Source organism: Scyliorhinus torazame, chromosome 21 (assembly GCF_047496885.1).
Source record: "Scyliorhinus torazame isolate Kashiwa2021f chromosome 21, sScyTor2.1, whole genome shotgun sequence".
In the NCBI taxonomy this organism is placed as follows: Eukaryota; Metazoa; Chordata; class Chondrichthyes; order Carcharhiniformes; family Scyliorhinidae; genus Scyliorhinus; species Scyliorhinus torazame.
The window spans coordinates 4,025,939-4,053,888 of NC_092727.1; the positions used below are offsets into that span (position 1 = coordinate 4,025,939).

Here is a 27,950-nt window from a genome sequence, read left to right on the forward strand (position 1 = left end):
TTCATAGAATTTACAGTGCAGAAGGAGGTCATTCGGCCCATCAAGTTTGCACCGGCTCTTGGAAAGATCACCCCACTTAAGCCCACACCTCCAGCCTATCCATAAACCATTAACCCAACCTAATTTTTTTTTTAAATTTAGAGTACCCAATTATTATTTTTTCCAATTAAGGGGCAATTTTAGCATGGCCAATCGACCTACCATGCACATCTTTGGGTTGTGGGGGTGAAATCCACGCAGGCCTGGGGAGAATGTGCAAACTCCACACGGACAGTGACCGAAGGCCAGAATTCGAACCCAGGTCCTCAGCGCTGCAGTCCCAGTGGTAACCACTGCGCCACATGCCGCCCATAACCCCACCTAACTTAAGGGCAATTTATCATGGCCAATCCACCTAACCTGCACATCTTTGGACTGTGGGAGGAAACCGGAGCACCCGGAGGAAACCCACGCACACACGGGGAGGATGTGCAGACTCTGCACAGACAGTGACCCAAGCTGGAATCGAACCTGGGACCCTGGAGCTGTGAAGCAACTATGCTAACCACTGTGCTACCGTGACCCACTGAAGTATTGCTTAAGGGGTAATTGCAAGCTATTTTCTGCTGTGATGTTAAAGATATTTTAATCCTGTGTTAATAATAAAGTTTGTTTTAATAAACCAAATATCTCTATTTCTTTGTGAAATCACTCTGGAGCGAGGGATCCTTTCCTCACAGACTTGCAAAATTAAAATGAAATATTGGGGTTTCTGTCCAGTATCCTAGACACTGATGAGGTCTGGTCTGGGATTGTGATGCCAGACCCTCGGAACGTCCCAGAGCATGATTCCAGGGAAGACACCACTGTCTCGCCACTGCTTTCACCTGGACCATCGCAGAAACTGTCACACTGGTGGGTAATGTTAGTGATCAGGCTCCTGGGTCACCCTCTGGGGAACGCCCCACACACGCTGTGGCACATCAGGTGGAGGCAGGGACTCCCGAGGGAGCGGATAGTTGGAGGGCCGCCCAATCCCAGGGAACACCAGACCAGTATCGTGCTACTGGAAAAGATTATCATAGATTATCATAGAATTTACAGTGCAGAAGGAGGCCATTCGGCCCATCGAGTCTGCACCAGCTCTTGGAAAGTGCACCCTACCCAAGGTCAACACCTCCACCCTATCCCCATAACCCAGTAAACCCACCCAACACTAAGGGCAATTTTGGACACTAAGGGCAATTTAGCATGGCCAATCCACCTAACCTGCACATCTTTGGACTGTGGGAGGAAACCGGAGCACCCGGAGGAAACCCACGCACACACGGGGAGGATGTGCAGACTCCGCACAGACAGTGACCCAAGCCGGGAATCGAACCTGGGAGCCTGGAGCTGTGAAGCAATTGTGCTAACCACTATGCTACCGTTTCTTCCCTCATTTTGTATCCAGGAAAATGGATGATTGGGGTTTTTGCAATATATAGGTCTTCACAGTAATGAAATGAAATGAAAATCGCTTATTGTCACAAGTAGGCTTCAATGAAGTTACTGTGAAAAGCCCCTAGTCGCCACATTCCGGCACCTGTTCGGGGAGGCTGATACAGAAATTGAACCGTGCTGCTGGCCTGCCTTGGTCTGCTTTAAAAGCCAGCGATTTAGCCCTGTGCTAAACCAGCCCCTAATGATGGCATTTTAAAAGTATTTGATTGACTGTGAAGTGCTTCGAGATCAAATAGGTGCTATATAAATGCACGTCATTCTTTTATCTGCTCTAAGCAGATGCTCACTGTCTAATTTTTAATAATCTTTATTGTCACAAGTAGGCTTACATTAACACTGCAATGAAGTTACTGTGAAACGCCCCTAGTCGCCACACTCCGGCGCCTGTTTAGGTACACGGAGGAAGAATTCAGAATGTCCAAATTCCCTAACAGCATGTCTTTCGGGACTTGTGGGAGGAAACCGGAGCACCCGGAGGAAACCCACGCAGACACGGGGAGAACGTGCAGACTGCACAGTGACCCAAGCTGGGAATCGAATCTTGGACCCTGGAGCTGTGAAGCAACAGTGCTACCCACTGTGCTACCGTGCCACCTCATTGACTGATGTAGATTAATTATGCAAATAAGGAATAAAAGGGAACATTTCCAGCAGACACCTGATCCTCCCCCTTATTTTAATTTGTCAGACAGTTAGTCATTTAAAATACACTTTGCAGACCAGACTAGTAGCTGCAGTTCTGCATCTTCAAAGGTGACAACAATGTATTAGTGAAACTCACAGACGACTCATCAACATAACCGTGAAGTTTATTACCTGGGTGCAAATGTCCAAGATGAGATTCAACCTAGAAGTCCTAGATGTAAGTATTCCTGATTCTTCATTTTTGAGGTGTGAAGAGGGGCTTTGGGAATAATATGTGAGAATTGTTGTGGCTGCCCTCTTAAATCATCCTTCAAAACCTTTGATCTTGTCTGTGGAGCCGATGAGTGAGTGGGGGAAATTAAGCTTCTGGATGTAATTATTTGCATGGTGCAGCTTTTAGATTTTGCACATGTGTTAGGTAACCTTTGCTGTGTTCCAATATTCATACTGATCAGTGTTAGTCCCATTTGGTGGTTGTTCCATTTGCTATTCCTTTTTAATATTAAAAAAAATCCAATTAAGGGGCAATTTAGCGTGGCCAGTCCCACCTACCCTGCACATCTTTGGGCTGTGGGGATGAGACCCACGCAGACACAGGGAGAATGTGCAAACTCCACATGGAGAGTGACCCAGAGCCGGGATCGAACCCGGGACCTCGGAGCCGTGAGGCATTTAAAAACCTGCCACATCTCAGAGGGTTGAGAAACTTTGGAATTCTCTACGCTGAGGGCATTTAATATATTCAAGATAAAGGTTGATCGATTGCCCCTAGTTCTAGACCGTCCAATAAGGCAGCTCACCACCACCTTCTGAAGGGCAACTACGGATGGGCCATAAATTCTGGCCTAGCCAGCGACGCCCACACCCCGTAAAAATGAATAAAAATATAATCAGTGGAAACAGCCTCTCATCAAGAAACGTATTGAATCCTCTCAGGGCCATTATATGTTTCAATGGAATCATCTCTTATTCTTCTAAACTTCAGAGAGTTTGAGCCCATTCGACTCAATCCGTCCTCTTAGCCAACCCTCTTAACCCATGGATTAATCCAGAAACGTTGTTGCAGCCTCTCTAAGGCAAGAATCGCCGTCTTTGGTAAGGGAGTGTAGACAGTCTGCCAGGTCCCATCAAACACCTGCATCAAACAACAAGACTTTCTGATTCTTGTACTACAACTTACCGTTTGTCTTTCTAATTACTTGCTGCATCCAAATGAAAATGAATGAAAATCACTTATTGTCACAAGTAGGCTTCAATGAAGTTACTGTGAAAAGCCCCTAGTCGCCACATTCCAGCACCTGTTCGGGGAGGCTGATACGGGAATTGAACCGTGCTGCTGGCCTGCCTTAAAAGCCAGCGATTTAGCCCAGTGAGCTAAACTGATAGCTATGTGTGTTTCTTGTAGCCAATCCTTCTTGACACCAACATTTAACAGTTTCTCACCACTTAGAAATATTCTCTTTTTCTATTCTTCCTGCCAAAATCCCCATGTTTTTCCCCCATTAACGGGATGGATATTTTGCATTTGTTGTCCATCCCTAATTACCCTTGAGAAGGTGGAGGTTAAGCCACTTTCTTGAACCGCTGCCATCCGTGTGGTGTAGGTGCATCCACAGTGCTGTTAGGGAACAAACTTCAGGGTTTTGAAGGAACGGCCGATATATTTCCAAGTCAGATGAGTGACTTGGAGGGGAACCTCCAGGTGATGGGGTTCCCAGGTATCTGCTTCCCTTGTCCTTTTAGATGGTAGAGGTCATGGGTTTGGAAGGTGCTGCCTAAGGAGCCTTGGTGAGTTGCTGCAGTGCATCTTGTAGATGGTACACACGGCTGCCACTGTGTGTCGGTGGTGGAGGGTTGAATGTTTGTGGATGGGGTGCCAGTCAAGCGGGGCTGCTTTGTCCTGGATAATGTTGAATTTCTTGTGTCGCTGCAGTTGCTCTGTGGCGAGTATTCCATCATACTCCTTTTTTAAAAAGACACGGGGAGAATGTGCAAACTCCACATGGACAGTGACCCAGGGCTGGGTTTCAAACTCAGCGTCGTAGTCCCAGTGATAACCACTGTGCCACCGTGCTGCCCGCTCCATCACACTCCTGACTTGTGTCTTGTAGATGGTGGACAGGCAGGTTAGGTGGATTGGCCACGCTAAATTGCCTCTTAATTGGATAAAATTAATTGGGTACTCTAAAGTTTAAAAAAAATGAAAACAATTTTAAAATTAAAATTTTTTTTTTAAGAGTACCCAATTCATTTTTGCCAATTAAGGGGCAATTTAGCGTGGCTAATCCACCTACCCTGCACAACTTTTGGGTTGTGGGCGTGAGACCCAGGTAAACACGGGGAGAATGTGCAAACTCCACACGGACAGTGACCCAGAGCCGGGATCAAATCTGGGACCTCAGTGCCGTGAGGCAGCAGTGCTAACCACTGCTCCATCATGCTACCCTGATTGCGTCATTACCCGAGGAGTCGCGAATGGTGCTGAACATTATGCAGTCATCCGCAAACATCCCAACATCTGACCTTATTTATAAAATGTTTTTATTGATTTTCATATTTTTATGGTATAGTCCAACAATCACTGAAAGATAAATGCTTTCATATTTACAGAGCTCCCTCGGAAAGGCGAGTGGAGAGACACAAAACAGAGAGAAAAAAATATACATATTCAAACAAGGAACCTTGTGACCATGACATGTCCCCCCCCTCTCGTGGCTGTGGACAATATCTGGCCATTCTGCCCAGGTTGGGCTCCCGATGTTCGCCATGGCGTGTATTGCCCAGTATGCAGCTGCTGTCCCTTGTCCTCTTGTCCCTCTTGTCCTCAGGCCAGTCCTCAGCGGCTATGCCGCCTGTATCCCGTGGTCCCCACTGTGGGTTTTATGCCTCCCCCTCCTTCTCCCTTTCCCCCCCTCCACTTTCCTTTGCATTTTGCGGCTCACCTGTACCTCCCCCACCCCCTCTCCTCTCCCCCTCTCCCTGTGCTCTACTATTGGTTGCTGGCTATAACAGGCATTTCTTTTTTTTAATATAAATTTAGAGTACCCAATTCATTTTTTCCAATTAAGGGGCAATTTAGTGTGGCCAACAGATCTAACCTGCACATCTTTGGGTTGTGGGGGTGAGACCCACGCAGACACGGGGAGAATGTGCAAACTCCACAAGGACAGCTACCCAGAGCCGGGATTGAACCTGGGACCTCAGCGCCGTGAGGCAGCAGTGCTAACCACTGCGCTACCGTGCTGCCCATTGATATGATTTTCTAATGACCTTGTTACCATTTCCCTAATATTGGATTCTTGCATTTTGCTAAAGAATGAAAGTATTCTGTCTGGTGGATAATGAGTTAATACAATGTGAAGCTTGGAGCATCGGGAAAAAAAGAGAATATCGACAGATTTGAATTGCGGGGCTTATGAAAGATCCGAAGGATGGGCAGCACAGTGGCACAGTGGTTAGCACTGCTGCCTACGGCGCTGAGGACCCGGGTTTGAATCCCGGCCCTGGGTCACTCTCTGTGTGGAGTTTGCACATTCTCCCCGTTTGAATATGTATACGGATTGGCCCCGCTAAATTGCCCCTTAATTGGGAAAAATGAATTGGGTACTCTAAATTTAAAAAAAAGATCCGAAGGATAAGCTGAAGAAAAGAACGAGCAAAGAAATGCTAAATGAAGCCGGAAGAATGAACTCTTCAATAACATCAAAGGAAGACACATTGAAGTTCTTTGGACATGTTGGAGAGATTATTCACCATCAGGATTAACAAAAGAAAAGCAGGAGGTGATTACTGAAGGGGGCAGCTGGACACCATTAAAAATTAGTCAACCAGAACTTCAATAACAAGGACAGCCATTGTTTGGACGTATGGAAGACTGTGGTCACTTACACCACTTGACATAGTACTTTACCTAGCCTGTATTTCCCTGTTTTCTTAAATAGCCGTGTTACATTTGCTACCTTCCAATCCATTGGCATAGTTTCAGAATCTAGGGAATTTTGGACAATCACAAACAGTGCATCCACTGGGTGGGACTTTCCGCGCAGCCCGCCGCGTGTTTTGCGATGGCGGAGGTGGCCCCTCCATTGGCCGACGGCGCGATCCCCTGCTCCCGTCGTTGTCAAGGGGGTGAATGCACTCCTCGCTGTCGGGAATCCTGTGGCGGGGTTCCGTCGGCAAGACGGGAATATTCAGCGTGAATGGCCGGAAGATGCCAGTGGTTATCTCTACTCAAACCTGATGATATCGGAAATCCAGTCCAGGGAATTTCTCAGCTTTGAGCCTCATTAATTTCTCCAGCACCTTTCCCTTCTATTTTTCTGGTTTATTATCGGCGGTTTCTACTGTGAGATCAGGCATTGTTCAACATCTCTGCCATTTCCTTATTCCCTGCTGTCAGCTCTCCTGTCTCGTCCTCAAAGGGACCACAATTTGCTTTTGCTAATCTCTTGGAGTTTCACATACTTAAGGGGCAATTTAGCTTGGCCAATCCACCTACCCTGAACATCTTTTTGGGTTGTGGGGGTGAGACCCCCGCAGAGATTGGGAGAACGTGCACACTCCACACAGACAGTGACCCAAGGCCGGGATTGAACCCGGGTCCTCGGCGCCGTGAGGCAGCAGTGCTAACCACTGCGCCACCCTGCTGCCCTATCTAATGTTGACCGTAACCGCTTCAGTTAGCCACAGGTGGATCTTTTTGTCCATGGAGGCTTTTTCCCCCAATGGGGTACAGATTTATGAGATGCAGAGAATTGGGACAATTATGAAATATGTCTTCAAATATTCATCCTCTCCTATCAAACATTTTAATCTAATTTCCCAATCTGCCTCTCACACCTTATTCTCTGAGGGATGCAAGGGTCACTGGCAAGGCCAGGATTTGCTGCCCATTCCCCTTGAACTGAGCGATGGGTAATTTCAGGGGGCAGGTAAGAGGTACCCACATTGCTGCGGACCTGGAGTCACAATGTAAGGACAGCAGGTTCCCTTCGCTAAATGGCATTAATGAATCAGATGGGTGTTTATGACATTCAATGAATATTACAGATTTATTAATTGAAATTAAATTCCAATCAGTTGCCATGGTGAGATTCAAACCCGTCTCTCGAGTACATTAGCCTGGGCCCCTGGATTGCAAGTTCAGTACACCACTATCTCTCGCATCTCCTCGTACTTATGTAATTGCCTTTATTGAATGCAGTGATCTTTCACATTGGGTTTGAAACAGACATAGATAAGTCTAAAGCTGAAGTATTACCCTATTGTATTATGACCAATCTTACCCAGACGATCCCTTACGATGAAATGACTAATTAACCCTGTGTCATAACACAAAAAAAAACAAGATCTAAAATAGTTTAATTTTTGGCTGGTTTCCCAATATATTTTTCTATAAAACTGACTGAAATTCATTCCACAAACTCATCCTTCAAACTTTTGCTGATTTAGTTTATCCAGCCTAAATGAAAATTAAAGTCTCCCCACATTTACAGCATTGCCATATTTCTCGAATTTCTTGATTAATACAGATGTGAACAGTATAACTACTGCTAGCATCCCATTAACTACACACAGCTGTTTCCGGTCTCTTTGTTCTTATTTTCACCTATACTAATCCTAGTTCCTGTTCTCCTGAGCCAGGATCCTTCTTCATTGCTGTTTTTTATAATTAGAGCTGTAGACAGAGCTTTAAACTAAAAGGTAGGGGTCGAGGGAGGTTCATAGATTATCATAGAATTTACAGTGCAGAAGGAGGCCATTCGGCCCATCGAGTCTGCACCAGCTCTTGGAAAGAGCACCCTACCCAAGGTCAACACCTCCACCCTATTCCCATAACCCAGTAACCCCACCCAACACTAAGGGCAATTTTGGACACTAAAGGCAATTTATCACGGCCACTCCACCTAACCTGCACATCTTTGGACTGTGGGAGGAAACGGAGCACCCGGAGGAAACCCACGGACACACGGGGAGGATGTGCAGACTCCGCACAGACAGTGACCCAAGCAGGAATCGAACCTAGGACCCTGGAGCTGTGAAGCAATTGTGCTATCCACAATGCTACCGTGCAAGTGCGTGGAAAGAGTACCTCCTCCCGCTCTGCACAAAACTCCCAACTTTGACTCTATTTATGACATACTCTATTCCCAAACATTCTGTTAATCAGCAGATACCATTTGCTGCTATTTCTATTTTATTTTATTTTGGAGCCATCATCGTACTGCGTTTTTAATTCACTCTCACGATGTGAGTGTCACTGGCAGACGTATTGCCCATTCGGAACGAGTCCGTGTGCCTTCTCCTTTGCAGTGATTTGCTGGAACCCAATGGCTTACTGAGATATTCAGAGGGCTTTTCAAAGACAAACACACTGGTGTGGGACTGGAGTTAGCTCGTGGTCAGGCTGCCGAAGGAGGTCAGGTTTCCTTCCAAAGGGGATTTGAGTGATCCAGTTGACTTTCAATAGCAAAATCTAACTTCTACTAATTAGGCTCTTCTACATAGAACATAGACCATAGAACATTACAGCGCAGTACACGCCCTTCGGCCCTCGATGTTGCGCCGACCTGTGAAACCACTCTAAAGCCCATCTACACTATTCCCTTATCGTCCATATGTCTATCCAATGACCATTTAAATGCCCTTAATGTTGGCGAGTCCACTACTGTTGCAGGCAGGGCATTCCACGCCCTTACTACTCTCTGAGTAAAGAACTTACCTCTGACATCTGTCCTATATCTATCTCCCCTCAATTTAAAACTATGTCCCCTCGTGCTAGACATCACCATCTGAGGAAAAAGGCTCTCACTGTCCACCCTATCTAATCCTCTGATCATCTTGTATGCCTCAATTAAGTCACCTCTTAACCTTCTTCTCTCTAACAAAAACAGCCTCAAGTCCCTCAGCCTTTCCTCATATGATCTTCCCTCCATACTAGGCAACATCCTGGTAAATCTCCTCTGCACCCTTTCCAATGCTTCCACATTCTGCCTATAATGTGGCGACCAGAATTGCACGCAATACTCCAAATGCGGCCGCACCAGAATTTTGTACAGCTGCAACATGACCTCATGGCTCCGAAACTCAATCCCTCTACCAATAAAAGCTAACACACCGTACGCCTTCTTAACAACCCTATCAACCTGGGTAGCAACTTTCAGGGATCTATGTACATGGACACCGAGATCTCTCTGATCATCCATACTACCAAGAATCTTACCATTAGCCCAGTACTCTGTATTCCTGTTACTCCTTCCAAAATGAATCACCTCACACTTTTCTGTATTAAACTCCATTTGCCACTTCTCAGCCCAGCTCTGCAGCTTATCTCTGCCCTCTGTAACTTGCAACATCCTTCCACACTGTCCACAACTCCACCAACTTTAGTGTCATCCGCAACTTTACTCACCCATCCTTCTACGCCATCCTCCAGGTCATTTATAAAAATGACAAACAGCAGTGGCCCCAAAACAGATCCTTGTGGTACACCACTAGTAACTGGACTCCAGTCTGAACACTTCCCATCAACCACCACCCTTTGTCTTCTTCCAGCTAGCCAATTTCTGATCCAAACCGCTAAATTCTATTTCCAAATTTCTTTCTTTCTTTTCCTCTTTTTTTCATACAATAATATAATTTATTGGCTAGCACACAATGATAAAGTTATCTCAATCACACACACATGCAAGTTGAACTATAAGCTAACACACACACACAAGACCTTAACTTAACTTCCAAGTGACTGGCAAGTACTGGGCAGATATGGCCTTTATCTGGAGTCCGCAGTCTGGTCGTTGTTGTCCTGGGCTCTGGTCCTTTCGTTAGAGAATTTGAATTTAGATTCTTTTGTAAATTTGTAAAGAGAGACCTTCCAAGCTTGGGTGGCAACTTTCAGAGATCTGTGGACATGAACTCCGAGATCTCTCTGCTCCTCCACATTCTTCAGAACCCTGTAATCTGCATTCAAATTTGTCCGACCAAAATGAATCACCTCGCACTTATCAGGGTTAAACTCCATCTGCCAATTTTCAACCCAGCTCTGCATCCTATCAATATCTCTTTGCAGCCTACAACGGCTTGGAAGGTCTCTCTTTACAAATTTACAAAAGAATCTAAATTCAAATTCTCTAACTGTCCACAGTAGGAATTGAATTTGTGTCTTCTGGATTATTAGATCTTGTGGGAAATGCTTTGAGGAGCAACAACAACCTGCATTTTCACTGAGCCCCTCTTAACCGTAATCAAATAGTCCAAGGGGTTTCACAGGAACATTATCGAACATAATGACACCCGCACAGAAGATAGAACATAGAACTGTACAGCACAGTACAGGCCCTTCGGCCCACGATGTTATGCCGAACTAGTCTGAAACTAAGGTCAAACCAACCTACTCCCAATCATTCTGGTGTGCTCCATGTGCCTATCCAATAACCGCTTGAAAGTTCCTAAAGTGTCCGACTCCACTACCATAGCTGGGAGTGCGTTCCACGCCCCAACCACTCTCTGAGTAAAGAACCAACCTCGGACATCCCTCCTATATCTCCCAACATGAACTTTATAGTTATGCCCCTTTGTAACAGTTACATCCACCCGAGGAAAAAGTCGCTGAACGTCCACTCTATCTATCCCTCTCATCATCTTATACACCTCAATTAGGTCACCTCTCATCCTCCTTCGCTCCAATGAGAAAAGCCCTAGCTCCCTCAACCTCATAAGACCTACCCTCCAATCCAGGCAGCATCCTGGTAAATCTCCTTTGCACCCTTTCCAATGCTTCCACATCCTTCCTATAATGAGGTGACCAAAACTGCACACAATACTGAAATGTGGTCTAACCAAGGTCTTGTACAGTTGCAGCATAACCTCACGGCTCTTAAACTCAATCCCCCTGTTAATAAATGCTAACACACTATAGACTTTCTTCACGGCTCTATCCACTTGGGTGGCAACTTTCAGAGATCTGTGGACATGAACTCCGAGATCTCTCTGCTCCTCCACATTCTTCAGAACCCTGTAATCTGCATTCAAATTTGTCCGACCAAAATGAATCACCTCGCACTTATCAGGGTTAAACTCCATCTGCCAATTTTCAGCCCAGCTCTGCATCCTATCAATATCTCTTTGCAGCCTACAACGGCCCTCCACATTATCCACTACTCCACCAATCTTGGTGTCATCAGCAAATTTACTAACCCAACCTTCAACTCCATCATCCGTGTCATTGATAAAAATCACGAATAGCAGAGGACCCAGCACTGATCCCTGTGGTACACCGCTGGTGACTGGGCTCCAGGATGAAAATTTACCATCTACCACCACCCTCTGTCTTCTATGTGATAGCCAGTTACTGATCCAATCGGCCAAATTTCCCTCTATGCCATGCCTCCTTACTTTCTGCATGAGCCGACCATGGGGCACCTTATCAAAAGCTTTACTAAAATCCATGTATACGACATCAACTGCTCTACCTTCATCTATGTACTTAGTTACCTCCTCAAAGAATACAATCAAACTTGTGAGGCAAGACTTACCCCTCACAAATGCGTGCTGACTATCCTGGATTAAGCTGTATCTTTCCAAATGATCATAAATCCTATCCCTCAGGATCCTTTCCAATAATTTACCCATGGCCGAAGTGAGACTAACTGTCCAATAATTCCCAGGGTTACACCTATTCCCTTTCTTGAACAAGGGGACAACATTCGCCTCTCTTCAGTCTTCTGGCACTATTCCTGTAGACAGTGAGGACATAAAGATCAAAGCCAAAATCCTAGGATATATCCCATCAGGCCCCGGGGACTTATCTACCCACAGGCTTCTCAAAATTTCTAACACATCTTCCTTCCAAATATCTACCTCCTCCAGCCTACCAGCCTGTATCGCACTATCCTCCTCAACAACATGGCCCCTCTCCTTTGTGAACACTGAAGAAAAGTATTCTTTTAGGGCCTCTCCTATATCTTCAGGCTCCATGCACACGTTCCCACTACTGTCCTTGACTGGCCCTAACTTCACCTTGGTCATTCTTTTATTCCTCAGCTAAGTTTAAAAAGCCTTGGGGTTTTCCTTGATCCTACCCGCCAAGGACTTGTCATGCCCCCTCCTAGCTCTCCTTTCTTGAGCTCCTTCCTAGCTATCTTGTATCCCTCAAGTGCCCTAACTGAACCTTGTTTTCTCATCCTTACATAAGCCCCCTTCTTCTTCTTGACAAGGCATTCGACCTCTTTTGTGAACCATGGTTCCCTCACTCGACCATTTCCTCCCTGCCTGACAGGGACATGCCTATCAAGGACACGCAGTATTTGCTTCTTGAACAAGCTCCACATCTCAATTGTGCCTATCCCTGACAGTTCCTGTTTCCATCTTATGCTCCCCAATTCTTGCCTAATCGCATCATAATTACCCTTCCCCCAGTTATAAACCTTGCCCTGCCGTATGTTCCTATCCCTCTCCATTGCTATAGTGAACGTCACCAAATTGTGGTCACTATCTCCAAAGTGCTCTCCCACAAACAAATCTTACACTTGGCCCGGTTCATTACCCAGTAACAAATCCAATGTGGCCCCGCCTCTTGTCGGTCTATCCACATATTGTGTCAGGAAACCCTCCTGCACACACTGGATAAAAACAACCCCATCCAAACTATTCGAATTATAGTGGTTCCAATCAATATTTGGAAAGTTAAAGTCATCCATGACAACTACCCTGTGACTACCTCACCTCTCCAAAATCTGCATTGCAATCTTTTCCTCCACATCTCTGTTACTGTTTGGGGGCCTATAGAAAACTCCAAACAAAGTGACTGCTCCTTTCCTATTTCTAACGTCAGCCCACACTACCTCAGTAGACAGATCCTCCTCAAACTGCCTTTCTGCAGCCATTATACTATCCTTGATTAAGAATGCTACTCCTCCACCTCTTTTACCACCTTCCTTAACCTTACTGAAACATCTAAACCCCGGAACCTCCAACAACCATTCCTGCCCCTGTTCTATCCACGTCTCCGTAATGGCCACAACATCGTAGTCCCAGGTACCAATCCATGCTTCAAGCTCACCAACCTTATTCCTGATGCTCCTCGCATTGAAGTAGACACACTTCAAACCACCTTCATGCCTGCAGATCCACTCTTGTGACCTTGGCACCTGCCTCAGTACTGCACTACCCTCAACTTCCTGAACTCCAGCAACGCTATCTCCTGGACTACAAATCAGTTTCCCATCCCCCTGCCAAATTAGTTTAAACCCCCCGAAGAGCTGTAGCAAATTTCCCTCCCAGGATATTGGTGCCCCTCTGGTTCAGGTGTAACCCATCCTCTTTGTACAGGTCCCACCTTCCCCAGAATGTGCTCCAATTATCCAAGTAACTGAAACCCTCCCTCCTACACCGTCCCTGCAGCCACGTGTTTAACTGCACTCTCTCCCTGTTCCTCACCTCGCTAGCACGTGGCACTGGCAGCAAACCAGAGATGACAACGTGGTCTGTCCTGGCTCTCAGCTTCCACCCTAGCTCCCTGAATTCCTGTTTTACATCCTCGTCCCTTTTCCTATCTATGTCGTTGGTACCGATGTGTACCACGACTTGTGGCTGCTCCCCCTTAAGGATCCTGAAAACATGATCAGAGATGTCACGGACCTTGGCACCCGGGAGGCAACACACCAACTGTGAGCCTCTATTGTTGCCACAGAACCGCCTATCTGTACCTCTAACAATAGAGTCTCCAATAACTAATGCTTTCCTGCTCTCTGCCCTTTCCTTCTGAGCCACAGGAACAGACTCAATGCCAGAAATCTGGTCACCGTGGCTTACCTCTGGTAGCCCCCCCCCCCCTCCAACAGTATCCAAAACGGTCTACCTGTTATTGAGGGGAACAACTGCAGGGGATCATTGGAGTGTTTCCTCAAATTCCTATTGACGTCAGATTTGTGTGGGCTCATTGATGCCTTATTTAGTCAAATGCTGCTTTGATGTTAAGGGCAGTCAATCTCACATCTGGCATTCAGCTCTTTTATCCATGTTTGAACCAAGGCTGTAATGAGGTTAGGAGCTGAGTGACCCTGGGGAACCCAAACTGAGCGTCTGTGAGCAGGTTATTGCTAAGTGCCACTTGATAGCACTGTTGATGACTTCATCACTTTGTTGATGGAGAGTAGACTGATAGGGCGGTAATTGGCTGGGTTGGATTTGTCCTGTTTCTTGTGTACAGGACACTCCTGGGCAATTTTCCACATTGCCGGGTAGATGCCAGTGTTGTAGCTGTACTGGAACAGCTTGGCTAGGGGTGCGTCAAGTTCTGGAGAACAAGTCTTCAGTACTATTGCCGGAATATTGTCAGGGTCTATGACCTTTGCAGTATCCAGGGCCTTCAGCTGTTTCTTGATATCACGTGGAGTGAATGGTATTGGCTGAAGACTGACATCTGTGATGCTGGGGACACATCCTTTATAAAGTACCTGGATGAGCATTGGGCACATCTTAACATTCGAGGCTGTGGGCCACGTGCTGGCAAATGGGATTACGATTGGCAGATCAGGTGCCATTCATGCGGCACTCGATGGGCCGAAGGGCCTTTTCTGCACTGTATTTTTCTGTGATATTGGGGACCTCCGGAGGAGACCGAGATGGATCATCCACTCTGCACTTCTTTTTTTTTATAAAGTTAAAGTACCCAATTCATTTTGTTCCAATTAAGGGGCAATTTAGCGTGGCCAATCCACCTAACCTGCACATCTTTGTGTTGTGGGGGCGAAACCCACGCAGACACGGGGAGAATGTGCAAACTCCACACGGACAGTGACCCGGGGCCGGGATCGAACCTGGGTCCTCGGCGCCGTGAGAGTGCAGGACTAACCACTGTGCCACCGTGCTGCTCCCACTCTGCACTTCTGGCTGTAGATTGTTATAAATGCTTTTGGCTTGTCTTTTCACTGATGTGTTTGGCTCTCCCAAGACTGAGGATGGGGATATTGTGGTGCCTCCTCCTGTTGTTTAATTGTCCACCACCATTCACAATTCGATGTTGTAGGACTGCGGAACTTAGATCTGATCCATTGCCTGTGGTATCATAGAGGCATAGAATCACTGCAGCTCTGATGGAGCCCATTCGGCCCATCGAGTCTGCACTGACTCTCTGACAGAGCATCTTCCCAGGTCCACACCCCCACCCTATCCTCATGACCCCAAGTAACCTTTGGGCACACTAAGGGGCAATTTATCATGGCTAATCCACTTATCCTGCACATCTTTGCACTGTGAGAGGAAACCGGAGCACCCAGAGGAAACTCCCGCAGACACGAGGAGAATGTGCAAACTCCATAAAGTCAGTCACCCAAGGTCGGAATCGAACCCGGGACCCTGGCACTGTGAGGCAGCAGTGCTAACCACTGTGCCACCATGCTGCCCTAGATCAATTAGCTCTTTCTATTGCATGATGCTTCTGATGTTTTTTAAATTTAGAGTGTCCAATTCATTTTTTCCAATTAAGGGGCAATTTAGCGTGGCCGATCCACCCAACCTGCATATCGTTTGGGTTGTGGGGGCGAAACCCACGCAAACACGGGGAGAATGTGCAAACTCCACACAGACGTGACCCAGAGGCGGGATCGAACCTGGGACCTCTGTGCCATGAAGCAGCAGTGCTATCCACTGCACCATTATGTTGCCCCTTGCTCCTGATGTTTAACATAAGTAGAAGTGTCTTTGTGCAGTAATTGTCCTGTTTTACTCGCAGCAGATGTATTTATAACTGCATTTTATTTAATAAATTTAGAGTAACCAATTACACCTTTTCCAATTAAGGGCAATTTAGCATGGCCAATCCACCTACCCTGCCCAACTTTAGGTTGTGGGGCGAAACCCATGCAGACACGGGGAGAATGTGCAAACTCCACACAGACAGTGACCCAGGGCTGGGATCGAACCTGGGACCTCGGCACCATGAGGCAGCACTGCTAACCATTGTGCCACCGTGCTGCCCTATACTGCACTTTTAATGGAGAAAAAAATATCCTGTGCCACTTCATAAAGCTGAACTTCACATCCCATGTCTATTCCATCACCAAGGCTTTGTATTTCTAAACTTTTACTGACTCTCCCTGTCTCAGCTCCTGTGATGCTGAAAACCTTTGTGACCGCTCGAAACAACTATTCTGTCTAGTCTTCCATCTTCCACCCTCCATAACTTGAACTCATCTAGAGTTCTGTTGCTTGTATCGTGACTCACACCAGGTCCTACTTATCATCCCCTTGCTCACAGACCTACATTAGCTCCTGGTCTTGTAATGCCCCAGTTTTAAAATTCTCATCCTCATTTTCAAAGACCTTCACGACCTTTCCCCTTCATATCTCAGTATCTTCCTCCAGCATTACAAACCGCCCTGCTCTGCCCCCAGAGCCCTAAATCAACCCCAAACTGATCCCACTGTCCAGCTCATCTCTAAAGCTCTGTATCAATCCCAAAGAAGCCATTACTAAAGATGTTAGAGCAGGGCACTTGGAAAAATGCAAGACAACCGGGCAGAGTTAACATGGTTTTGTGAAACAGAAATCATGTGTAACCAATTCATTGGAGTTCTTTGAAGGAGTCACATGTGCTGTGGATAAAAGGGTTATTTAGATTTATTTGTATTTATTTAGATTTGGATGAATTTAGATTTCCAGAAGGCATTTGATAAGGCTCCACGTCAAATGTTATTGTAGAAAATAAAAGTTCTTGGCATGGATAGAAAATTGGCTAGCTAACCTGAAACAGAGAGTTGGCACAAGTGGGTCTTTTTCTGGTTGGCAGGATGTGGTGAGTGGTGTCCCACGGGGTTCAGTGTTGGGACCTCAACTTCTTAACATTTATATAAAAGATTTGGATGAAGGGACTGAAGAGGTGGCACAGTGGTTAGCACTGCTGCCTCACAGCTCAGGGATTCGGGTTCAATTCCTGCCTCGGGTGATGTCTGTATGGAGTTTGCACGTTCTCCCCGTGTCTGCGTGGGTTTCCTCCGGGTGCTCCGGTTTACTCCCACAGTCCAAAGACGTGCAGGTTTGGTGGATTAGCCATGATAAATTACCCCTTAGCGTCCGGGGGTTGGGTGGGGGATTGGGCCTAGGTAAGTTGCTCAATCAGAAGGTCAGTGCATATTTGATGGACCAAATGGCCTCCTTCGGCACTGTAGGGATTCTATGGTTGCTATGTTTTCTGATTGCATATAGGTAGGTAGGAAAGTAAATTATGAAGAGGATGTAAGGAGACTACAAAGGGACGTTGATAAATTAAGTGAGTGGGGAAATGGAGTATAATGTGGGAAAATGTGAAATTGTCCATTTTGGCAGGAAGAGTAAAAAGGAAGTTTATTATCTAAAAGGTGAGGGATTGCAGAGCTCTGAGGTGCAGAGGGACCTGGGAGTCCTAGTGCATGAAGCACAAAAGGCTGGTGTACAGATGCAGCAAGTAATTAGGAAAGATAATAGAATGTTAGTGTTTATTGTGAGGAGAATTGATTTCAAAAGTAGGGAGGTTCTGCTTCAGTTGTACAGGGTACATCTGGAGTATTGTTTATAATATTGGTCTCTTTATTTAAGGAAAGATATAAATGTGTTAGAAACAGTTCCGAGAAGGTTTACTAGACTAATACCTGGAATGGGCAGATTGTCTTATGAGGAAAAGTTGGAAGGTTAGGTTTGTATCCACAGGAGTTTAGAAGAGTTAAAAAAAATAAATTTAGAGTACCCAATTCACGTTTTCCAATTAAGAGGAAATTTAGCGTGGCCAATCCACCTAGCTTGCACATTTTCCAGTTGTGGGGGCAAAACCCACACAAACACGGGGAGAATGTGCAAACTCCACACGAACCTGGGACCTCGGCGCTGTGAGGCAGCAGGGCTAACCCACTGTGCCACTGTACTGCCCAGAGTTTAGAAGAGTTAAGAGGCGACTTGATCAAAACTTTTATGATCCTGAGGGGTAGGGACAAGGTGGATGCAGAGAAAATGTTTCCTCTTGTTGGAGACTCTAGAACCAGGGGGTTGAAATGTTATTGGGGTCGGCAGGAATGTGGGGATGAAGTTACAATCAGATCAGGCCTCAGTGCACCGAGGTCCCAGGTTCGATCCTGGCCCCGCGTCATTGTCCATGTGGAGTTTGCACATTCTCCCTGTATCTATGTGGGTCTCACCCCCACAACCCAAAAAGATGTGCAGAGTAGGTGGATTGGCCATGCTAAATTGCCCCTTAATTGGAAAAAAAATAATTAGGTACTCTAAATTAAAAAACAAAGTTAGAATCAGATCAGCCATGATCTTAGTGAATGGCGGAACAGGATCGAGGGGCCGAATGGCCAATCCTGCTTCTAACGCACATGTTCATGTATAATCCCAAACTAACCCCACTGCTTCCCTCATTCCCCAGAGTCCAAATTATTCACTGCTTCAAAGGTTTCATTCAATTTTCCCTTAAAAGACTGAAATGGTTTCTAACTCAACCATTCCCCGTGGAAAAGCATTCTCTGCTCCAACAAAAACAATTTCCAACCTCCCTTGTCACTCTTTTTTGGGGATGAAGCTGTGTTGAATTCTTGCTGAAATATCAGTGTCCTGATCACCGATTGCAGTGGGCTGATTGAATCAGTGCAAGTGTGGAAATGCCATAAACGCTTTGTGTCTCAAGAGAAGCAGGCTGGCTTTTTTACTGAATGAATGTTAAAGGCGCTTTGCAACAACTGAGAATGATGGTGGTTGAGGAAGTAAATAGCACTCGATATAAAACACAGTTGTCTCAAAATAAACTCTCTAAATTAGCACGGTTCTGGTTTGATCAATTTTATTTTGAAGAACATTTGTTTTCAGCCTCCTGGGACTGTGGTGAAGGCTCTGCCTTCTTTGAGGCCACAGCAGACAGCAGATGATAACCAGGTCTGTGTATCTCTCAGTGTGAATGCTCAGTAACTGCTAGCTCCAAAACTGCAAATCTGAGGCATCGCCCCGCGCCTCCCCCCCCGCCCCCCCCCCGCCACAGTGTGCAGTTAAATTCACTCCACATCCCCCACACAATTTCTTGATAACTGCCCACATACCCGTCTTCGCCCCTGACTGTTGAAGATTAAGGGGTGATCTAATTGAGCTGTTTAAAATGGGATTTGATAAGGCAAGCAGGGAGGAACTAACTCCTGTCGTGGTGGTGGGAGACTCAGAACAAGGGAGCATAACCTTAAAATGAAAGCTCAGCCATTCCAGGGGTAATGTCAGGAATCATTTCATCAAACAATATACTGGAAATTCAGAACAGTCTCCCTGTAAAAGCTGCGGAGACGGGTGGGTCAATTTAAAATGTCAAAATTGAGATTTGTAGTTTTGATGAAAGTTTATCAATTTCTGTTTCTCTCTCCACAGACGCTGAATTACCCGGTGAGTATTTCCAACATTTTTTGTTTTCATTTACTTGAAATGATGAAGTTTCCCCACAAATCACATACAGTGTAATTACCAAGAAATGTCTTGCGCATCAACATTCGTGCAAGAGAAATAAAGAGTTGATTTTAGAGATTGAGAAGCTTTGGTTGGTGATGGGAGACCCAGCATTCCAATCAATTTGGCAAAGTTTGGGATTTGGACATTATCCTCACCTTAACCACCTCCATCCCCACGCGACACATTCACAGGTTTCAGGAGCAGACAGTGCTGGGAAATCTAGCTGACCGCCCCTCTCCTTAAACACCGCACAGTTGAGATTGGAGGGTATTAGACACCAGGGAGTGTGACAGTTTGTGGGAAGAGTTAGATTGACGTGGTCTGTAAAAACTCAGACACTTCGACCAGTTTATTGTTTCAACATTTTGTCCAGGTGTCTTTCTTTGAGATCAACCAAGGACAAATAAAAGTGTATTATTCAACCACATTTATTCATCAAACAGTAAAAATGGTTACCATTCTTAAACTATCCAAAAACAATAATAGTAAGAATTTTTATTGTCACAAGTAGGCTTACATTAACACTGCAATGAAGTTACTGTGAAAATCCCCTAGTCGCCACACTCCGGTGCCTGTTCGGGTACACGGAGGGAGAATTCAGAATGTCCAATTCACCTAACAGCACGTCTTTCAGGACTTGTGGAAGGAAACCGGAGAATCCGGAGGAAACCCACGCAGACACGGGGAGAACGTGCAGACTCCGCACAGACAGTGATCCAAGCCGGGGATCGAATCCGGGTGCCTGGCGCTGTGAAGCAACAGTGCTAACCACTGTGCTACCGTGCCACCCGATAATGATGTGTGTAATAATATTAGGTGTATAATATTACCGGAGCCAACAGACTAGTCGAGCCGCAGGTCTGATTCTCTGAGTCTCGATTCTTCGCAAAACAAAAATGGTGTTGCTGATTGTAACTCTGCAGGATACCAGGCACCCAACCCCAGGGGTCCACTCCTAGGTGTATTGTTTGCACATAATCTCTCTCTGTACATGGTAACGGCAGGAAAACTGGGTGCGAGAATGTCTAGCTCTATTTGGGCAACCCAAAACAATCGATCCAGATGAATAGAACCAATTACCTCCTGATGAATGATTCACAGGCAGGTCCAGACATGTCCTGCCTGTCTGTCTGTCTTCAGCATATTCAAACGTGGCCAAGTTCGAATTCCCATCAGACCTGTGGTGCAGCTGACTGTGAATTGATTTAAAATGTCCAATTCTTAATTTAGAGTGCCCAATTTTATCGGGCTTTGTGATGAACGGTTACTGCCTTGGCATCATAGATTATCATAGAATTTACAGTGCAGAAGGAGGCCATTCGGCCCATCGAGTCTTCACCGGCTCTTGGAAAGAGCACCCTACCCAAGGTCAACACCTCCACCCTATCCCCACAACCCAGTAACCCCACCCAACACTAAGGGCAATTTTGGACACTAAGGGCAATTTATCATGGCCAATCCACCTAACCTGCACATCTTTGGACTGTGGGAGGAAACCGGAGCACCCGGAGGAAACCCACGCACACATGGGGAGGATGTGCAGACTCCGCACAGACAGTGACCCAAGCCGGAATCGAACCTGGGACCCTGGAGCTGTGAAGCAATTGTGCTATCCACAATGCTACCGTGCTGTAAGGTGATGTCCCCTTTAAGACCGGGCTTGGAACCCTGGAGACTCCGCCTCTGGCTCCGCCCATCTGTTAGCCATATATAAGGGGCTGCCTTGTGGGCTGTGCAGCAGTTAGCACATGTCTCGGCTCTAGCATAGTTCTTAGTCTATTAAAGCCTTCTTTACCGTTTACACTCTAAGCGTCGTTATTGAGGGTACCTCAATTTAATAGGCTAAACTAGATCAGGATGGACGCAGGCCTAAAACCAGAGAAGCTAAACCTGGAAGCACGGACACCGGAGGCAAAGGAAAATTTTAAATACTGGCTGAGGTGCTTCGAGGCCCACCTGGACTCCGCAGAGATTCCCATCCTGGGGCCACGCAAGCTGAGCCTACTCCACGCCCGGGTGAGTCACAGAATCTCCGCCATGCTCGAAAAGGCGACGACTTATGAAGAGGCGGTCGAGTTACTCCGCAAGCGGTTTGTCAAACCCATCAACGAAGTACACGCCAGGCATCTGCTCTCAGATTCAGCCGTATTACAGGCCTGCGCCACGCGGCGACCCGCTCACCATGGGGGCACACCGTGCTACTTCTGCGGACAGGGCCAGCATCCACCCCCACGCTGCCCAGCCCGCTCCGCGATCTGCAGCGACTGCGGGAATAAGGGGCATTTTGCGAGGGTCTGCCTGGCCAGACCTAGGGGCCAGAAAACCAAAGAACAGCCGGCCCGAAAATCAGGCTCTCAGGCCCGCAGGCCTTGCAATGCGGCTGCGCACCGACCCGGCACGCCCCCTTCTGACGCGTCATCAGCCTCGTGCGAATCATGGGAGCGGCCATCTTGTCGGCGGCCATCTTCTCGACCCGACACGTGCGACCGACGGCGGTGGCCATTTTACGAATCTGACTCGGCTGAGGACTCGGACTACCCACGAGTGGGTGCGATCACCCTCGACCAAACTCGGCCAAAATACCTGCAGAACTCTATGATGCAGGTCTAGGTCAACGGGCGCGACACTGTATGCCTCTTCGACTCCGGGAGCACGGAGAGCTTTATCCATCCTGAAACGGTAAGGCGCTGCTCCCTACGCACCCATCCCGCATCCCAAACCATAGCCCTCGCATCTGGGTCCCACTCGGTACAAATCACGGGGTACTGTATTGCGGATCTCTCGATCCAGGGTGCCAAATACACCCGTTTCAAATTTTATATCCTCCCTCACCTCTGTGCCCCCCTGCTGCTCGGACTGGATTTCCAGTGCAGCCACCGAAGCCTGACACCGAAGTTTGGCAGACCCTTGCCCCCCCTCACGGTGTGCTGCCTTGCGACACTGAAAGTCGCACCCCCCTCGCTATTCCGAACCTCACTCCTGACTGTAAGCCCGTCGCCACCAGGAGCCGGCGCTACAGTGCCCAAGATATGACTTTTATCAAGTCAGAGGTCCAGCGTTTACTGGGAGAGGGGGTCATCGAGGCTAGCAACAGCCCTTGGAGAGCGCAAGTGGTGGTAGTCCGGTCCGGGGAGAAGAAATGGATGGTCGTGGATTATAGCCAGACCATAAACCGATTCACGCAGCTTGATGTGTACCCCCTTCCTTGCATCGCGGAACTGGTAAATCGGATCGCCCAATACCGAGTCTTTTCCACGGTCGACCTCAAATCCGCCTACCACCAGCTCCCCATCCGACCAAAAGACCGCCCCTATACTGCCTTCGAAGCAGCCGGCCGGCTCTTCCACTTCCTCAGGGTCCCCTTCGGCGTCACAAACGGGGTCTCCGTCTTTCAAAGGGCGATGGACCAAATGGTGGACCAGTACGGTTTGCGGGCTACATACCCGTACTTGGACAATGTCACCATCTGCGGCCATGACCAGCAGGACCATGACGCTAACCTCAAAAAGTTCCTCCAGACCGCCCGAGCCCTTAACCTGACCTATAACGAGGAAAAATGCATTTTCCACACCACCCGGCTAGCCATCCTCGGCTATGTCGTGGAAGACGGGGTCCTAGGTCCCGACTGCATGCACCCCCTTAAGGAACTCCCTCTCCCTCGCAGCCTCAATGCCCTCAAACGGTGCTTGGGGCTTTTCTCTTATTACGCCCAGTGGGTCCCCAAGTATGCGGACAAAGCCCGCCCACTCCTAAAGACCACCACTTTTCCCCTCTCGGCTGAGGCTCACTTGGCCTTCAACCGCATCAAGTCCGACATCATCAAGGCCGCTGTGCACGCGGTGGACGAAACCATCCCTTTCCAGGTAGAGAGCGATGCATCAGACATCGCCCTGGCTTCTACCCTCAATCAGGCAGGCAGACCAGTAGCGTTCTTCTCCCGAACCCTCAACACCTCCGAGGTTCGACACTCTGCAGTCGAAAAGGAGGCACAAGCCATTGTGGAGGCTGTGCGGCGCTGGAGACACTACCTCGCCGGTCGGAGGTTTACCCTCGTCACCGACCAAAGGTCAGTCACCTATATGTTCGATAACACGCAACGGGGCAAAATAAAAAATGATAAAATTTTGAGGTGGAGGATCGAACTCTCCACCTACTCGTACGATATCAAGTATCGTCCAGGGGAGCTCAACGAGCCCCCAGATGCCCTGTCCCGCGGCACATGTGCCAACGTGCAGGACGACTGCCTGCAAGCCATCCACAATGACCTCTGTCACCCAGGGGTTACCCGGCTCGCCCACTTTATCAAATCCCGTAACCTACCTTACTCAACCAAGGAGGTCCAGGCCATGGTCAGGGCCTGCCAGATCTGTGCGGAGTGCAAACCGCACTTCTATCGGCCAGACAAGGTTTGGCTCGTGAAGGCCTTGGGTCCCTTTGAGCGACTGACCGTGGACTTCAAGGGGCCCCTCCCGTCCACCAACCGTTATGCCTATTTCCTCACCGTTATCGATGAGTTCTCCCGTTTCCCATTCGCCATTCCCTGCCCCGACATGACCTCAGCCACCGTGATAAAGGCACTACACAGCATCTTCACCCTGTTCGGTTTCCCCGCTTATATCCACAGCGACCGGGGTACATTGTTCATGAGCGATGAACTGCGTCAGTATCTGCTCAGCAAAGGCATCGCCTCGAGCAGAATGACCAGTTATAACCCGCGGGGAAACGGGCAAGTGGAGAGGGAGAACGCGACAGTGTGGAAGGCTGTCCTTCTGGCCCTGTGGTCGAGAGGTCTCCCAACTACCCGCTGGCAGGAGGTCCTACCCGATGCCCTGCACTCGATTAGGTCACTCCTCTGCACGGCCACGAATGAGACCCCTCACAACCGATTGTTTGTCTTCCCCAGGAAGTCTACCTCCGGGGTCTCGCTTCCACCTTAGCTGATGCCTCCGGGACCTGTTCTCCGGAGGCACACGAGGGCCATAAAACGGACCCCCTAGTTGAAAAGGTCCAACTGCTCCACGCCAACCCCAGTTACGCCGGCGTTGAGTACCCCGACGGCAGGCAAGATACGGGTTCCCTCCGGGATCTGGCACCCGCTGGATCCTCCACCACAGATGCCCCTTCCCGCGCCGCTCCCCTGCAGGACCCGGCGCCCCCTACAACACACCCCCTTCCGGCCCTACCCCCCCCGTTGGTGAGCACCTACCGCACTTTACACACCCCGTCGACGCTGGCACCGCTTCCCCCGGCCCTGCCTAGTTCCCCTGCCCCGACCCGGACCGAAGCTCCGACCGCTGTGCTCCTGGATGTACCCTCAACCGGGATGTCCGTGCCCGCCGTACCACCGCCCGAACTGAGGAAGTCGATGATGACGGTCTGGCCACCGAGACGGATGGACCTATGATGGCACTTCACACCCGCCGGACTCTTTTTTAAACAGGGGGTGAATGTGATGAACGGTTACTGCCTTGTCATCATGTAAGGTGATGTCCCCTTTAAGACTGGGCTTGGAACCCTGGGGACTCCGCCTCTGGCTCCGCCCATCTGTGAGCCATATATAAGGGGCTGCCTTGTGGGCTGTGCAGCAGTTAGCACATGTCTCGGCTCTAGCATAGCTCTTAGTCTATTAAAGCCTTATTTACCGTTTACACTCTAAGCGTCGTTATTGAGGGTATCTCAGGCTTAAAATTCAGGTCTCTGTCTATTTTATCACAACATGTTTTCAATTAAATGAGTCAAATTACCAGCCGAAATAGCTCAGTTGGGAGAGCGTTAGACTGAAGATCTAAAGGTCCCTGGTTCAATCCCGGGTTGCGGAATTGCACAGGGTGCTGCATTTCCTTGCTATCTGTCAATTCGCCCAGGCAGCACGGTAGCATTGTGGATAGCACAATTACTTCACAGCTCCAGGGTCCCAGGTTCGATTCCGGCTTGGGTCACTGTCTGTGCGGAGTCTGCACATCCTCCCCGTGTCTGCGTGGGTTTCCTCCGGGCGCTCCGGTTTCCTCCCACAGTCCAAAGATGTGCAGGTTAGGTGGATTGGCCATGATAAATTGCCCTTAGTGTTGGGTGGGGTTACTGGGTTATGGGGATAGGGTGGGGGTGTGGGCTTGGGTAGGGTACTCTTTCCAACAGTGCAGACTCGATGGGCCAAATGGCCTCCTTCTGCACTGTAAATTCTATGAAATGTTTCTGAAGCCATTTTGATCTTTGCAAATTTTGTTTCAGGATTATTGGTCTGTGAACTATATGGTCGACAATGATACTACAACGGCTGAATATGGGGAAACGTACTGCTCTGAAGACGATGAAACTCCCCTGTATTTCCAGAAAGTCATTATACCCACAGTTTATTTCTTAGTCTTCTTGTTTGGGACCATTGGGAATGGTCTGGTGATGCTGATCCTGCTGCGTTACAGGCATTCGAGGACTCCAACTGACAACTACTTACTGCACCTGGCAATGGCCGACCTGCTCCTTGTCCTGGTCCTGCCTTTTCTTGCCATTGAAAGTATTTTTGAGTGGCACTTCAGTCTCTTCCTTTGCAAACTCATAGGTTCCATCCACAAGCTCAACTTCTTCTGCAACAGTCTGCTGTTGGGGTGTATCAGCTTTGACCGGTACCTGGCCATTGTCCACGCCGTTCAGACTTACAAAAAACGCAAAGCCAAGTATGTCCACCTAGTGTGCTCAGCTGTCTGGGTGACAGGTTTGATCCTCCAAATCCCGAACCTGATCTTCTATAGCGTGGTGAAAGTATTTCCCCAGAATGAGACCAAATGCACCTACCCATCCGATGACATCAGAGCCAACAACTGGCTGATCGCAGAGCAGATTTTGTACCACTGGATTGGCTTTTCCTTACCACTTGCTGTCATGTGTTACTGCTACAGCAAGGTGGTCAAAACCCTGTCCAAGACGCAGAGCTTTGAGAGGCACAAAGCTGTGAAGGTTGTGCTGACGGTCACGGCAATGTTTTTCATCTGCTGGTCTCCCTACAACGTGGCGATATTCATCAAGACATTACGCATGCTCGATGTGATCAGAGCCGGTTGTGGTTTCTACGGAAAGCTGACATTCACCATTGTGGTGTCAGAGTGTGTCGGATTCAGCCACAGTTGTCTGAATCCAGTCCTTTATGTGTTCATCGGGGTCAAATTCAGAAATGACGTTTTGAAACTTCTCAGGGAGATGGGCTGCATTAGTCAGGCCACCATGGACAGCCACTTCCATATGAAACGTGCTGGGAGGAGCGGAAACCCTTCACTTTCTGAGAATACCACTTCCTGGTCTACTGTTTAAACACAAAGCCAATTTCAGCCAGTGTTTGACAGGAACCAGGAGCTTGATAAAATAGAGGTGCAAAGCATAGATGTCAAATTGGGTGTGTGACAGTCAAATTAATTTCAATAGAAGGCAGTGTGAAGTGGTGCATTCTGGTGTCAGGCATATATAGTCCTGATGGGCGGCGTGTGGCGCAGTGGTTAGCACTGGGACTGCGGCGCTGAGGACCCGGGTTCGAACCCGGGCCCTGGGTCACTGTCCGTGTGGAGTTTGCACATTCTCCCCATGTCTGCGTGGGTTTCACCCCCACAACCCAAAGATGTGCTGGTTAGGTAGACTGGCCTCGCTAAATTGCCCCTTAATTGGAAAAAAAAAATTGGGTACTCTAAATTTTAAAAAAGGAATATATATTACTTGAAGATTAAGTGCCAGGGTGGTGCAGTAGTTAGCACTGCTGCCTCACGGCACCGAGGACCTGGGTTTGATCCCAGCTCTGGGTCACTGTCCGTGTGGAGTTTGCACATTCTCCCCGTGTCTGCGTGGGTTTCGCCCCCACAACCCAAAGATGTGCAGGGGAGGTGGATTGGCCTCGCTAAATTGCCCCTTAATTGGAAAAAAGAATTGGGTACTCTAAATTTATTTAAAAAAAAGAAAATTAAGTGCCTAAATGAGGCAGTGGAACAGGCAGATGTGGCGATACAGATTCGGAAACTATTTGGAATAGAAATGTGGGATTGTTCAACTTGTCGTAGAAAGTTGACTGCAGTGAATCCCCACCTGTCTGTCTTTGGTGTCGTTACACATTCTGCACCAATCAACTATGTCCAGGGCATTATATGTCATTGATTTCTCTCCCACTCACTTCCCCCCTCCTCCGCCCAGTAGCCCCCCCCCCCCCCCCCCCCCCAGTAGCTGTCTCTGGTCTCTGCTTTAGTGACATGACTGAAGTATTATTTGATGCTACGCACCAATTTCCTCTTTTCTCCAGCCATTTCTGGAACTTTCTCATGGTATTGAGCCTTGCTTAGACCACACCTTGAGCACCGTCAACAGTTTTAGTCTCCAGATGACACACTGAGGCA

The 27,950-nt window shown here is 47.9% G+C and overlaps 1 protein-coding gene and 1 non-coding gene across 2 annotated transcripts; both read left to right on the forward strand.

Annotated features, from left to right (window-relative positions):
- Positions 1-2,187: 2,187 nt before the first annotated feature.
- On the forward strand, positions 2,188-27,766 carry LOC140398114 (C-X-C chemokine receptor type 5-like). Its single transcript, XM_072486376.1, has 3 exons — positions 2,188-2,344; positions 19,507-19,521; positions 25,813-27,766. The coding sequence occupies exons 1-3, from the start codon at positions 2,309-2,311 to the stop codon at positions 26,884-26,886; spliced, it is 1,125 nt and encodes a 374-aa protein (XP_072342477.1). The 5' UTR covers positions 2,188-2,308; the 3' UTR covers positions 26,887-27,766.
- On the forward strand, positions 25,331-25,403 carry trnaf-gaa (transfer RNA phenylalanine (anticodon GAA)). The gene has a single exon. It is a non-coding gene; the product is annotated as a tRNA-Phe (tRNA).
- Positions 27,767-27,950: the final 184 nt, after the last annotated feature.